Source organism: Sugiyamaella lignohabitans, chromosome B (genome assembly GCF_001640025.1).
Source record: "Sugiyamaella lignohabitans strain CBS 10342 chromosome B, complete sequence".
In the NCBI taxonomy this organism is placed as follows: domain Eukaryota; kingdom Fungi; phylum Ascomycota; class Dipodascomycetes; order Dipodascales; family Trichomonascaceae; genus Sugiyamaella; species Sugiyamaella lignohabitans.
Window position 1 is genome coordinate 3,696,746 of NC_031674.1, and position 14,111 is coordinate 3,710,856.

Genomic DNA, 14,111 nt, shown 5'->3' on the forward strand with positions numbered 1-14,111 from the left:
AAGGTATTTGCTTGACCAGGTCTTGTCTGTGGCGGTGTCCGACCCCCCTTCGTGGCTGACATTATGAAATAATGCCGGAAGCCGGGTTCTAACTCACAACTTAGGGCCCACTAAGCCGGGTGCCCTGGGGGACTAAGGGAGGTATAATAATAATTAATCAATATTAAAGCTAAGGGAGGTACTGGGAAGACGGTGTTGGTCAAGTTTATGACAGTTCAGGCCAACTGGATCAATAGAAACTATGCTTTGATATTTTTATACCCGATATGATTTATTTTAGTAGCCTTTTTACAGCTATTACAATTAGTCGTCAAAAAAAAAAAAAAAAAAAACTAATGTTTATATTTTGTCAATTTCCTCCGGCATGGGTCACGTGTAACATATTTCCTAAATTTTGCCGTAATAGGCACTCTGGCCGAGCGGTCTAAGGCGTCAGGTTAAGGTCCTGATCTCTTCGGAGGCGAGGGTTCGAATCCCTCGGGTGTCATATTTTTTACTTTCTGTGAATTTTACCATTATCGTTTTTTGTTCCCCATGTGATGTTAGCATTCCTAGAATTGCATCTCCTATCTTTACTGTCAAATGTTATATAACCGGATATAGCCAAGATAATAAAATTTATTAGTATTAATGTGACTCTCTCTGTTCACAGCGTATTAAAATAATTAAGGCGGAGTGGGAAATATAATCGCTATGTTCATTCGCTTATATATGGCTCGTGTACCGCTGAAATGATAACATTTGCGACATGTGTCAACAAATGTTTACTAATATTAGTATCAATCATTATTATGCAAGTTTATCTTTTTTTCTCTGGAAGATGCCCATCGTTCAGACCTTTACTTTCACCTGCGTGCCCCTCAGAAGATAGCGAGCTATCATATAACATGAAAAAGAAAGAATCGATGCAATACCACAATAAATTTGAGCATATAAGTAAGCTCCGTTTTTTCGATCTAGAAGAGCACCGGCCACTGGTCCACTGCAAAGAAGGCCGAATGAAGTGATAAAAAAACTCATGCCAATTCTTGTTCCGAGAATATTGAGATTCTTGGTTAGAGAAACCATGCATGGAGCAGCCAATGAAATGAAAACTCCTGAAAAGAAGCCGTAGAAAATGCAGAAAGCAATAATTCCACCCAATGATTCTACAGCAATCCAACAAAATGTTATTATCACAACACACCCAACAGCAGGAATAAGTGTGTTAAAAGGGCCAATTTTATCTGCAACAAAGTTTGGCACAGTTCTTCCAAACACAGAAGCAGCATTGATGACGGAAGACATATAAATACCAGTGGCTTCGCTGTGTCCTTTATAAATAGTAAACGAAGGAATAAAAAAGAGGGGTATAAACATACTGATATAACCGAAAAAATTGCCAATACTAAAAACAATAAATGGGGCATCGGTGAGAGAAGGTACATCAATTAAAGGACCAGACTTTCTTGCAGGGATTCTTGGTTTCATGACAAGACAAGTAACTGAGCCAGTAGCTAGTGCAATAAATCCAACAATTCTACAGGTCCATGGATAACCAACTTCAATGAGTAGCCTCTCCACAATAATAGGGTAAAGTACTCCACCAAGGGAACTTCCGCTCACTACAAGTCCGAGTGCAGCAGCTCGTCGAGTGGTGAAATACTGAGGTACAACTGACAAAACACTAATGAACAGCAAGTTAGCACCGATTCCGACAGCAATACCCTGAGCAAGAAGTACTTGGTAATATGAATAACTCAAACTTGTCATCATAAATCCGAATACGACTAAGAAAACACCAACAATTGTCATGTATCGAGCATAACCTGCGTCGACTAAACGACCTGTAAATAACCCCGATGCCACAATAATAAAACCTTGGATAGATCCAATCCACGAAATAGCAGACTGGCTTTCATTGGAGAGTAATACCGTACTGTAGTAGGCTTGGAAAGAACCAAATGCGTTAACAATACCCCACGAATTGAATAATGCAAAAAATCCTCCTAATACTTGCAGCCAGGCCATCACCCCTCCATTTGGGGGAAGGGGTGATGGCCCGTCAGCTGGGCCTTTTGGAATGCTAGTATCTGGAGACGAGAGCTTCTCAAGATCTGTGGAAACCGGTGCTGTATCTTCTGCCTCGCTCGACTTAGACATAATATAACTATTCTCACCGATAACAGGGCTCGAGACCGAAAGAGAATCCTGCATTGTTCTCCTATTTTGAAAAACTTCAATGTCCTTGATCTGGATCTCGAAGGCTCACAATGCGTCTCATTAAATAATTAAATAAATAACTGTCAGAACTTTTATTGTCTATCTTCGGTTCGAGTTCGGAATCGGTATCCGTGCCTGCAAGTTCTTCCTTCCTCCTCAGTGTAAGTATATCGGATCGAAATTCTCGGATATGGGCTGGGGTTTATGACTCAGAATTTCCACCAACAGCATGGACTCGGATAGCTGTTCGGATGTGATTTTGCTCATTTTTTTTAAGACAACGGTAGGTTACGATTTGAGAAAATGGAAGTCTTTAAATTAGAGAAGAATTAAGGTCCAGTCTTTGAGCTCTAGATCTGCCGAGTTTGTTTTATGCGTAAGTGGTTAACATTAATGTGAAAACTCCCAATACTCATCGTTTACCAGTCTTGAAGTTTTGTCATGGATAGGAAATTGTCCACAGTTGTTGAATGCTGTGGGTAGGTTGGGTGTTAATCGTACTAATGAGAATAACATTGATCTGTTTCCGTAGGAAGTAGGATCGATTGCCAGCTTACAGCTCGAATTTGGCGTCAACTTGTTGTGCAAGATGCATGCAAGATGTCTTGATTATGTATAGCTGGAAATAGATTGCAATACAATCTAGACCTTACTTTCATGAACTTGCCATATTGCTTGGCTTTCGATTTAGTCATCATTGATAACAGGAACGGATTTAAAGCCTTGTCCCCATAGTTGTTCCAGATGTAGCTAGTTTGTCGGAAGCTTCTTAGTTGCAAGCCATCGTGAGGCTATGTGACTATCCTTTGTTCTATGTACTCTCATTTAAAGTACTCGTAGGACGCTGAATTATGTATTGATAGTTAATATTGGTCTCCACAATGAGGATACACAAGTACCTGTTTATTATAAGACCCCAAATTTTTAATTATCTCGGACTTTTGGACTTGAACCCTTAAATTTGTGATAAGCCACGACGAATCGGAACATTCGTTTTACGTGGTTAGGCACTCTGGCCGAGCGGTCTAAGGCGTCAGGTTAAGGTCCTGATCTCTTCGGAGGCGAGGGTTCGAATCCCTCGGGTGTCATTTTTGATGTTTTTTTACTGGAATTTCCAAGGACAATGGGTATCCTTGTTATAAATATGATTTTGAGATCCATCATATACTTCATGCATTGTTTTCTAGCAGGGGCGGATCAAACGATCACCAAAAGATCAAGTGGAGATCAGCAGACAACTTAACGATCGTCAGCCTGCATTTAATGATGCCATCTAGCCCGACAAAGTAAGAGCTAGTGAACTAAAAGTAAGCTAAAATAAAGAAAATATGGGTAGGCTGTCTGATTGGACAGAATACATTGGCATTATAGCGAAATCGGGAATGACAATCGCAGATGCTTTTATAAGATTCAGTAGCCTGACTATTTGAGTTTTGGTCGGGTTTCGTGCAGATATTTCTACGAGGTGTTTAGATAGGCAAGAAAGGCCGAAATGCATATTAATTTTAAATAGTTTACCCTAAGGAACATCAAGAAACCCAGAAACGTGCGTCGTCGAGATCGGCGAGTTTGAACGATTGAATTTCTACGTCCCGCCCCCTTCGATCTATTGTATACCTATCCATCCCCATATAATAGTAAGGAAAGATACGTGACCCTAACCCATATCAGTCATTTTGTTTTCCGTTCGTGGAAATAGCTTTGCACGCATATGCATAGACTTAACCGTAAGTTCGTGATGCGATTTTTCTCTCTGTATGCGTGAATTTAGAGTCCACAGACGCTGATTGGGAACAGGAAGAAAACCTCGCCTATACAAAAGAGCCACTCATCAGTAGTCAATATACTCTCTATTAATTGGCTCCAAATTAATTTCTCGTGTTAGCTTATCAACTTATCGACCATTCTCAAGTGTAACTGTAGTGTAATCATGACTGGTTATAGGTTCTCATGAGAGGGTCGCCTTGTCTTTGGAGAATTATTTTTATATTTGCTTGAGAGACCAGCTATCTTGAGTATTCGCTTGATCACCTGATATCCGGCCGTGGTTTGTAGTCTATATCTGTGGAAATATGGAAGGAAAAATACAGTTTGATCAAACGGAAGTATCCTCGATTTCGGATCATGGCTCTGGGTCGCACAAGAATTCGAATTTATATACAGATTCTTCACATGTTGTAGGCCAATCAGATCATAAATATGGGCTTGGTCAAGATTCTGCTCCCGGATCCGCTGGTGACAATGGCGGTGGCTCAGTTAATAGCTCGCCGGCGACCACAGTCTCATCACAGAGTTTTTCACAATCTTTAAGTGGCCTTGAATCAAGCGCTCCAGAACTGAATAAGTCCAAAGTCGAAATCTCGATAGGGCAAGAACAAGAACCAGACAAACCAATCAGACCATATCGCTCCAGGCGTCAACGACCTTGCGATTACTGCCGGCACAGGAAAATGCGATGTGAGATGGTCAACGGTTCGGTTTGTACGCAGTGCCAACAAAAGAATATGAAGTGTACGTTTCTCAACCAACCACTAAAAAGAAACAGACCAGCTTTGTTACAGCCTGGAGAGGCGAAAAGATCCTTTAGAGGCAAGCAAGATAGTTTGGCAGATTCTCGACTCGACACTAATGGACAAATGAGATCTTCAATCATGAGCTTTGACTCGCCGTCTTCCACAGATCGACCACCTACGAGTGGGTCAATGATTGAGGTACCCCCAATGGAACCACCTCCTCAAGTAGAGGCACTACTTGAAGAAGAAGAACCACCATTAATTCCAGATGGTTATCATTCAGCTGCATTGTTAGGTTTCTCTGGCGACCAAGATCCTTTTTTGCTTCAATATTACAATTACAATAACAAAGATCAGACATACCACTTTATCAAACATGCGATTCGTCGGGTGAGTGATAACCACGCTTTTCCAGTTCAGTTCTTGGCGTTCAATGACGAACGAGGACATAGTGTAGAAGATGAAAGGGCGGCCCAGCTTGATAAAATTGACAGATTAGCAGGAAAATTTGAGGTACAGTTACTGGCTCTGTACTTTAGATTTGTCCACCCCACTTATCCAATCGTCGATAAAATGATTTTCTATCGAGATTATTATTATAGCAAGAAGAGTATCAATCCTGGACTCCTATCAGGACTGCTGGCTTTGAGTTGCGTGTGGTGGAAGTATGATTCTGTATTATGTGTTAATAGTATTCCCCCTGGTTTGTCCGAAGAACTCTATGCCGAGTGTGCCAAAGCTGTGGACAGAGATATCAAGTACCCTAGTTTGTCGACTGTTCAAGCATTGTTGTTGTTGTTACAGAAAAGACTGTTAATGGATCAGACGGCAGAAACGTATGCTGTGAATATCGATGTTTCCAGGCTCATTGCCGTTGCTCACAATATCGGGTTGCATTTAGATTGTTCATCTTGGAATATTCCTCCATCAACAAAACGGTTACGTACTAAACTATGGGCTACTATTTACATTATGGAAAAATGGACTTCGGTCAATCTTGGACGGCCATCACTATTGACAAATGCCAATTCGAACGTTGATCTTTATAACTCGGATGATGCTAGTGAACAGCTATTTGTACATCTTGGAAGATTAACGGCCATACTTGAGGCTATAATTCAAGAGCTTTACAGTATTAGGTTTGCAGAGGGCCAGTATTATAATACACGAGATACTCAGCAGAAAGTTGATCATTTCTTCCGTGCTATCGAAGCATGGAGGAGTGATCTACCAGAAGATGTGAAGGATATGCAATGTGCGCTTCCAGGACAATTTTGTAAAAATGGTACCCTCCATTTGGCAGCACTGACAATCGAAATATTACTTCATCGAATTCGGTTACGACCCATATGCTCTACATTGGCTGAGTATCCTAGATACCGAGAACATGCTGCAGAGACCATTCAACGAGTTATTCAGTTCACGTTAGAGATTACTCATTCCCATCTTCATGCATTTTGGTATTCGATGACACGACTGAACTTCTCAACCATAGCTCATTTCGTCTTCTATTTTCATCTTACGAGTCCCAACCCACAGGAATATGGCGAGACTCGAGACACATTAAGAAAGTGGCTTTGGGCATTACGAGTGTTGAGCCAGGGATGGGAAGAAGGCACTGGATTAGCAACGCTGCGGATGGATACTGTGTTTTGGATGGGCAAAGACTTGTTTTCTCAAAATGGCTCGGTAAATTCAAATGAAAACATAGCGAATAACAACCATGTCCAGCACACCGCAGATGATAATATGGGGGAGAAATCACATATTACGCAGCATCAACCACATGATCAGAATCTAGGTTCGGTTATGGAAGCTCCCCACTCAGAGTCAATTCCTCCACCTTTACCGGTCGCTTGGGCTGCAAATCAAAACATTGAGCCATTTCACGATCTCGTTGATGATCCTCGTAACCACCCAGAATTCGGCGAAGAAGTCGATCATATGCTTCTTCTAAATGAGGATATTATGCCACAGTCTGAGCAAGTTGACCTCTTTCTAGGCCACGAAGTGCCTGATAACACCAATGTGTATTCTGAGTATTTCGAAAATGATTCTGAGGAGGGTATGTTAACAACCCAAGAGTTGCATGACTTGCTGGCTATCCCTGACGAAGTATTGTTTTCTAATGACCCTGCTAGCTATGTGCATGCCGCCCAACAACCTTGAATAACTTGACAAGTATGACACAAACTAGCAATTTATGTTTTCCAGGACTAATGATAACGAACATAGTATGTATTTTACAACGATGACTATAATGAAATATATGTATTCTAAATACTTTCGCCCATTGCTAACCCTGCGACTCCTCTCTGTATGAAACAATATCGTCTACAGAGGTAGCAGTTCCTCCGCAAACAATGACTACTATTACTGAATCAGGCCTTAGGTCGATCAGGCTTGCCAGTTTGTTCTCGTATATCGGCACTAAAGAAGCTCCACAGGCTGGCTCGACAATAAACTTGTGATCTTGGGCAAACTTCTCACATGCAGAGCAAGCCTCTTTATCAGTGACGGTAATTGAAATGGTCTTGTGTTCTTGGACAGCCATTTTAACAACCTGTTTGGGGATAAACGTTGATCCCAGGGTAGTGGCAACTGTGTCGATGGAGTCTAATATTACCTGCTTGCCAGCGCCAACTGACTTGTATAGTGTAGCTGCGCCTTCCGTCTCGACAGTTATGATGGGAACCTCCTCCCACCCATTTCTTTCGAGACCTCTGACAACCCCAGCATAAAGTCCGCCACCTCCAACAGACAATATTATTGCATCAGGTCGGATATCTTTGCCAAGGGGTTGTAGCTGTTGCTTGATCTCATCAATCATTGTGGCATGCCCATTCCAGATCTCTTCGTCGTCAAATGGATGGCAGTAGACTGGTTCGATATCATCTGGCAAGGAAGGAATTAGTTCGTCTACCAAGTACGAATTTGCAGCGGCCCAATGGTCACCGTGCACAATCGTCTTAGCGCCAATCTTTTGAAGGCGGTCGATAGTGGGCTGTTTAGTCAGTTTGGGGACAACTACGGTACAGGGCACTTTGTGTAACTGCGCTGCATAGGCTGTTGCCATTCCGGCGTTACCACCTGATGAGCTGAACAATTGTACATTTGGTTTTGTGGTATTCTTAATTTTACTCTGTACCAGATTAGAGATACCTCTCGATTTGAATGAACCACTAGGCTGTGTATTCTCCAGTTTTAAGAAGACTTTGCAGTTTCGTGACAGATATACCGAGGGTAATAACGGTGTTTCGTGGTATCCTGTAAGGAGCTCCATTGTTCGAGTATTGAAATCCGTTAACTATAGGGAAGGCACTGCTGTTTAAATATTGCATATCTGTATATGCGGGGGAGGGACTCCGGATGTGCGTTATCAGCTAGTAATCAGCAGACGGGTTTCGTAGTCCTGATCGCCACTTATTATAACTGACAGGATTTAGGACCGCTTCGAATCGTATTCTCCTGGCCGATTGTAGTCGTGTTTATGGTACATTAAGTCCGATCCCAGTTCACCACATGACCAAACGGTGAAATCTTAGTAGGTACCTTGTTTTTGTTACACATAGGGTACTACATATCTGCAAAGTAATGCAACAACGTAATCAGTATCAATAAAACGAAAGGAGCCCACGGTAATTAGAAATATCCAAGAATAGACCAAGAATTATCAACCAAAGTCACATTCAATTACCTGTAAACGCAGAGACAAATTAAAAAATGAACGGAGCCAAGCTTCTCTAAAAAATGGTCCCTGGCGGGATCGAACCGCCGATCCCCGCGTTATTAGCACGGTGCCTTAACCAACTGGGCCAAGGAACCAAGATCTTGCTCATGTCTGACATAGTTTCCATTTACATGTCAACTGTTATCTTGAATCGGTGAGTAGCATGCAATCCAACCCCAACCCTAGAAGCTAAGAAGAATGAATGAACGAGTAAACCTTGTTTAAAGTCCTATACTATACATATTAATACAATTCAAATAAATTCAAATCCCATAATTTACACATTACCAAGAGGACTGCTCGCATTTTACCCGACTACAGGCTGTTTACTTTGGCTGTTTTGATGTATAGTATACGACTTTATACAAGATTTTTTCATTCATTTATTCATTCATTGGCTATTTTGAGTGCGATATATTTGACGCCACTGGATTCTCCATTAAAATATCGAAATGACCTACGATATTTCAATGAGTACATGGGAAAACGGTTCAGCTACCAGGGTTACACCTTTACCAACGCTTACTGGGAAAAAACCAGCACTAATCATCTCTTCCACAAGAGAACAACGTTTAAAGTAATTGCGGAGCTTTAGTCAAAAAAGGCCGATACCGCTCTTAAGCCCTTCTTGGAATCAAGGAGACCTTAAAGATCTAGCGTCGCAGAGCGTCACCCATGATCTGAGGATGATTTTCAGCGACTGGACACTCAGATAATAGATGTTTAACATATTCTTCCTCCCCACATTCACATTGATGGGGTCGGTTGTTGATTTTAAACCTCTTGAAGAACATTCCAAACGCACCTTTGGCTGTTCATAACTGCACCAGTTTATCGGGTTCATTCTTTGAGCATTCATTCAAGCAATATCCCAAAGGGTTTTTGTGATCTGCATTATATAACCTTGGAAGAGTATATGACCGGTAAAACTCTCTGCAAACGTCTGGTACTTTGATTCCCATATTGTGTGATGTCTTTGATAAATCTTTTGCTTTAGTTCACTCTCGACCTTCCAGCTTAACTTTCACTTTCCTTGTCCTCTTTCTTCCACGGTGGTTTCTTTCGTCAAATCCGGTCTTGAAATATGTCCTCTTTAGGTAGAATATTTAGGTAGAACCTCATAGAGTCGTTGGACTAACTCATTGTGTGCCATGTGCTTACTCCACCATCTAGACCTAGCATCAACTGGGTTCTGAGGGTCCACATTACGATGTCGTCGCACGATAAAGCTTGTTTGGAGAACTTCCACTGACTATCTAACATCACTCCCAATAATTTGAGCGTGGGTGAAGCCTGTCATCGCTCCCCTGAAGGTAAAACCAACATTAGCTGTCGTTTCTTTGAGGTTTTTTGACTGTCTACATGCTATAATAATAATAACAATAATAATAATAATAATAATAATAATAATAATAATAATCAATATTAAAGTCCTAACACAATTATACAACAACATTAAAATATTACTATACTCTCATATGATAGTAGGACTATTCTACTATTGGCCCCCTACGGGCTATACCTTCGTGTTGGTTTCAACATGTGCGCTAGATAGGCCGGATTCCCCAGAACCTCCCTTTCCGAGCAGTGGAAAACCTGAACACCTTTGAGTAACCTTAGTATTTACTCCAGTGGTCAGGGGAAACCGCTGCTAGCTAATTCTCCTCAGAGAACGTGCTATCTTAGCTTAAAAGTGACGGATTCGCCTTAAGGAAGGAGGCGACCGCTTTGAGACCCTTTCGGGTATCAAGAAGAGATGGTAGATCCAGTTCACGGGATGCGTCGCGGAGGATCGGTCGATGTTGTTCAGTAAGTGGACAGTCTCGGAGGATATGCTCCACCGTTTCTTCAACTCCACATCGGCAATCATATCTACGATTACTGATTCGAAATCTCTGAAAGAACGAGCCCATTGCACCCATACCCGTTCTTAACTGAACCAACTTGCTTAGTTCTCCTCGCGGACTTTCATAAAGAAAAGGTCGCAGTGCATTCGCGTGCTTTGTAGAGTAGAGCCGGGGAGCTGTGAAGGACCGGTAAAAAGCTCCTTTCGGCGACTGAGTGTACTCTATCTCCCATTTTTGGTAACATTGTGATCTAATTTCCTTGCGTATTGATTTCTTCTGGCTGCTTGCCTTAGATATGGCTTCACTGTCTCTGGAAGCCCAGGAGGGTTACCAAAGTCTGTACCTGTCCTTTTTGATGTCCGTAACTTCAACTGTCCTATACAATTCATCAATCGGTCACCCAACATGGTTCCAGAATATAGCTTTCTAGCTCGAATACGGTGGGGATTATACCTATGAAGGTCACGATGGAGTCGTACTAAATAATATTGTTCAGTTTCCAGCATTCTATGCTCAATAGGGGGAATTTCCGCGTCTCGGTGAAGGCTGACGATGGCCGTTGGTTTGTAGGCCCCTAAGATACTTCGGAGAGCTGCATTTTGGATCCTTTGGATAGCATCCTTTAATCCTTTTCTGATTCGATTGTACCAAATTGGACTGGCATACTCGAGTATAGACCTAACACAGCTTTTGTAGAGGCATCTCATGGTAGCGCCAGTTACTCCTCGAGTAACTCCTCCCAAGCGACGAATGACATTTAACGCTGACTGGCCTTTGTTGATTACTGATTTAGCTGTCTACATGCATGAAGCCGGGCATTTACACAGTACCAGGAGGATTGCTCGCATTTTACCTACTTAATCGGTAAAGCCTTTACATTACTATCAAAACACAAGTTAGTTAATTCACATTAGAGTGTTAGCTATGTTTTCAGCTTCAAATGGAGGTTTAACACAACTAAAATAGTTTTGGATTCAGGTTTAACACACAGGCTGCAATCTAGTATATTCAACTTTTGATCACAATTAGGGCGTGTAGTCTAGTTGGTTATGGCGCTCGCTTTGCATGCGAGAGGTCTCTGGTTCGATTCCGGACTCGTCCATTCTTTTTTATTATTCGCTCTCATGTAGAGCCGCTTTTTTTTTGTTTGTATTTGATCCTCGTAGGAGTTAAGTTCACCAAAACGGAAAAAAACGGCATACAGAAATAAACATATAAACTTTACCATTTAATATTTAAAAAGAATGTTATATACCCACATTTTTGTTGTCACTGAACCAGCAGTTACGAAGAGCCCATAATAAAACCGACGTGTATTTAGACCCAAGACCAGGTAATCTCAACACGACCCTCAGCAGGGTCAGCAATGACATCAAATGCAGCAGGCGACAGATCAAGATTGCCATAAGCACAAGTAGGACATTTATCAGTAATAGTGACTGTAACAGACTTACCATTACGGAAGATTTGAGCCTTCTTACCACAGTTAGGATTAGCATTGGGGTTGGGGAAGTCACCAAACATAGGGGCATTTAGTGCAGCAATAAAGTCAGAATCAGTGTTGGTAATACCACAAGCGCCAAGACCGACCTCGTAAAAAGTAGCTTGTCCAGAGAATTGACCAGATCCAGCCGAAGAAGAATCGGAACCAGAGCTGGAAGGAGCGGGCGCGGCAGGAGATGAAACGACAACAACGGAGCTAGTAGCAGGAGGAGGGGTCGAAGTGGTAGTTGGGGGAGGAGGAGGGGAAGAGGTAGTAACAGGGGGAGGAGGAGGAGGGGTGGAAGTAGTGGAAGGAGGAGGTGGAGGAGGGGGAGTCGAAGTGCTAGAAGGAGCAGCCTCAGGAGTAGAAGAAGGCTGAGTTACAATAATGGTCGAGGTAAAAGTGGAACTAGTAGTAGGCTCAGGTTCAGGAGTCGAACTAGATGATGGAACATCCTCGACAGAACTGGAAGAAATAACAATAGTGGTAGTCGAAGGAGTAGGTGCCTCGGGAGCAGCAGCAGAGATAAATTCAAAGGCAGTACTGACGGGATTGCCGTTTTGGTCGACATAAACATGAGCATTCTCGTAGACATACTTGGTCACATGAACGTAGTCAGTCACAATAGCACGCTTGTGGAGGTGATGGCCATGGTTGGCAATGGGAGTGGCTAAGACAGAAGAAGCAGCCAAAACTACAGAAGTAGCCAAAGTGGAAAATATCATTTTGTTTTTGAAAAGAAGTTGAAATTCGAAAATGCGTAATAAGATGCTAGTTACAAGTCGATTGAGTATATACCAGATATATCAGTCGAATCTTGAGTTTTCAATTTAAAAATAAGAGGAACCTGCCTTTTGAAAGGAATGTGGTGAGTTTAAAAGGATTGGACTGGGCTGTAATTGTAAACCCCTATTGTCGTTGAGACTAAACTTGTCGAAGCTGATTTATCAAAAAAAGGATATAACCATGAAGGAACAACTCCTCTTATATAGGATGAGACCGATTTTGCGGCGGTACCGCCAAGTATGGTCACCAATCTCGCCAGTCAATTTTGTCATGCATTCGCATCTACCATTCAAGGTAGCATCTGCACGACCTCATTTGAAGGTGTAGCCAATACGCTCTAGCTTCATGCAAGGAGCTTTAAGAAAGGGGGTGGATGGTCCATTTGTTGTCGGGATCTACAGATTATCACACATATGTGCGCATGCAATGCACCATGCTATCCTTTATAGGTGCATGGCAGTGAAGATGAAAAAACACAGGAGACGGAGAACAGGAGGAGCTGCATATTTGGCAGGTTCAAGAGGCGGGTCTGCCTGTTCCAGCATCCTGTAGGGGGAACGGCATCGGGAGGCTTGAGTTGCCAGGTTAACCAGCACCCAAACCTACCGAACAAACCAGATTTGCGAGCTCCATGGCTCACACTACACATCCAGTTCAACTCTTCGCGTCATTTTTTGCGGCGTAAGCGAGAGGTAATGGATGAGGGGGCATATAAATTGTATGCCTGTAGAACCAAGACACTGAGAGATGGCAAGGGCTCTAGTGAATGAAGGAGGCGTTGGGCGGCTTTTTTAGGAGTTATTGAATACGCAAATTTGCCCCTGCAAAGGAAAGCTCGTCGCGACAGCTCATACTACTGCCTGCAATCAATATCCACTCCAAAGTCCACATCAGCGGTGGTTGATGTCGGTACCAATAAACAGTTACATGGAGTCCATGCAGGCAGCAAAATTTTCATATTATAATCCACATATTATGACGCTTTTTGCTTTTTACATCTAACAATTTAAGAGACTGAGTAAATTGACTGGTACATCTTAAGCGGTCAACCACGTTGGTTCATTGCATCAGAAGAACCAGGTTGATTTCTGCATTATGTGGACCGATCCGAGTCGATTTAAGAGAGGATATATGACGTTCTTAGGATGTTGACTCAATATGGATTCATATCCTAACCACCGAGAGGTAGGCTATTTCTTTTTTCCAGCTGCTCATTACTCAAATTGGTCTTTAATCCCACCAATTCAGTTAGTCAGACCGTTTCACAAACGGTTTTTTTTCTTATATTTTGTTCTTTCGAAAGGCTGCTTTGTGTATTGTCCTCATATCCTTTAATTCGAAGACATTTCACTTTCAGTACAGTTGACCTTCACTCATGTGTAATATGCCGGCTATTTCAGGGAGAGAGACATATTGTTATTAATCATGCACGTCGTCATTATTAATTACCGTATTCTTAAAAACTGCCGTTTACAACTTGAACGTTCGGTATTATATTGACATCACAAGGGAAGATTTGGAAGAATTTACAAAAATTAGTAATTAATAAT

General features: G+C 42.1%; 4 protein-coding genes and 4 non-coding genes across 8 annotated transcripts; 4 read left to right on the plus strand and 4 right to left on the minus strand.

Annotated features, from left to right (window-relative positions):
- Positions 1-405: 405 nt before the first annotated feature.
- Positions 406-487, plus strand: AWJ20_3237 (the record flags this gene model as incomplete). The annotated part of the gene is made up of 1 exon: positions 406-487. It is a non-coding gene; the product is annotated as a tRNA-Leu (tRNA).
- Positions 488-831: 344 nt separating this feature from the next.
- On the minus strand, positions 832-2,196 carry MCH5 (Mch5p; the record flags this gene model as incomplete). The annotated part of the gene is made up of 1 exon (XM_018880243.1): positions 832-2,196. The coding sequence occupies one exon, from the start codon at positions 2,194-2,196 to the stop codon at positions 832-834; it is 1,365 nt and encodes a 454-aa protein (XP_018738081.1).
- Positions 2,197-3,208: 1,012 nt separating this feature from the next.
- Positions 3,209-3,290, plus strand: AWJ20_3239 (the record flags this gene model as incomplete). Its single annotated transcript has 1 exon — positions 3,209-3,290. It is a non-coding gene; the product is annotated as a tRNA-Leu (tRNA).
- Positions 3,291-4,274: 984 nt separating this feature from the next.
- Positions 4,275-6,884, plus strand: DAL81 (Dal81p; the record flags this gene model as incomplete). Its single annotated transcript, XM_018880245.1, has 1 exon — positions 4,275-6,884. The coding sequence occupies one exon, from the start codon at positions 4,275-4,277 to the stop codon at positions 6,882-6,884; it is 2,610 nt and encodes an 869-aa protein (XP_018738082.1).
- A 127-nt stretch (positions 6,885-7,011) lies between these two features.
- CHA1 (L-serine/L-threonine ammonia-lyase CHA1) lies at positions 7,012-7,998 on the minus strand (the record flags this gene model as incomplete). The annotated part of the gene is made up of 1 exon (XM_018880246.1): positions 7,012-7,998. One exon carries the CDS (start codon positions 7,996-7,998, stop codon positions 7,012-7,014), a length of 987 nt encoding a protein of 328 aa, XP_018738083.1.
- A 468-nt stretch (positions 7,999-8,466) lies between these two features.
- On the minus strand, positions 8,467-8,540 carry AWJ20_3242 (the record flags this gene model as incomplete). Its single annotated transcript has 1 exon — positions 8,467-8,540. It is a non-coding gene; the product is annotated as a tRNA-Ile (tRNA).
- A 2,780-nt stretch (positions 8,541-11,320) lies between these two features.
- AWJ20_3243 lies at positions 11,321-11,394 on the plus strand (the record flags this gene model as incomplete). The annotated part of the gene is made up of 1 exon: positions 11,321-11,394. It is a non-coding gene; the product is annotated as a tRNA-Ala (tRNA).
- Positions 11,395-11,609: 215 nt separating this feature from the next.
- AWJ20_3244 (uncharacterized protein) lies at positions 11,610-12,500 on the minus strand (the record flags this gene model as incomplete). Its single annotated transcript, XM_018880247.1, has 1 exon — positions 11,610-12,500. The coding sequence occupies one exon, from the start codon at positions 12,498-12,500 to the stop codon at positions 11,610-11,612; it is 891 nt and encodes a 296-aa protein (XP_018738084.1).
- Positions 12,501-14,111: the final 1,611 nt, after the last annotated feature.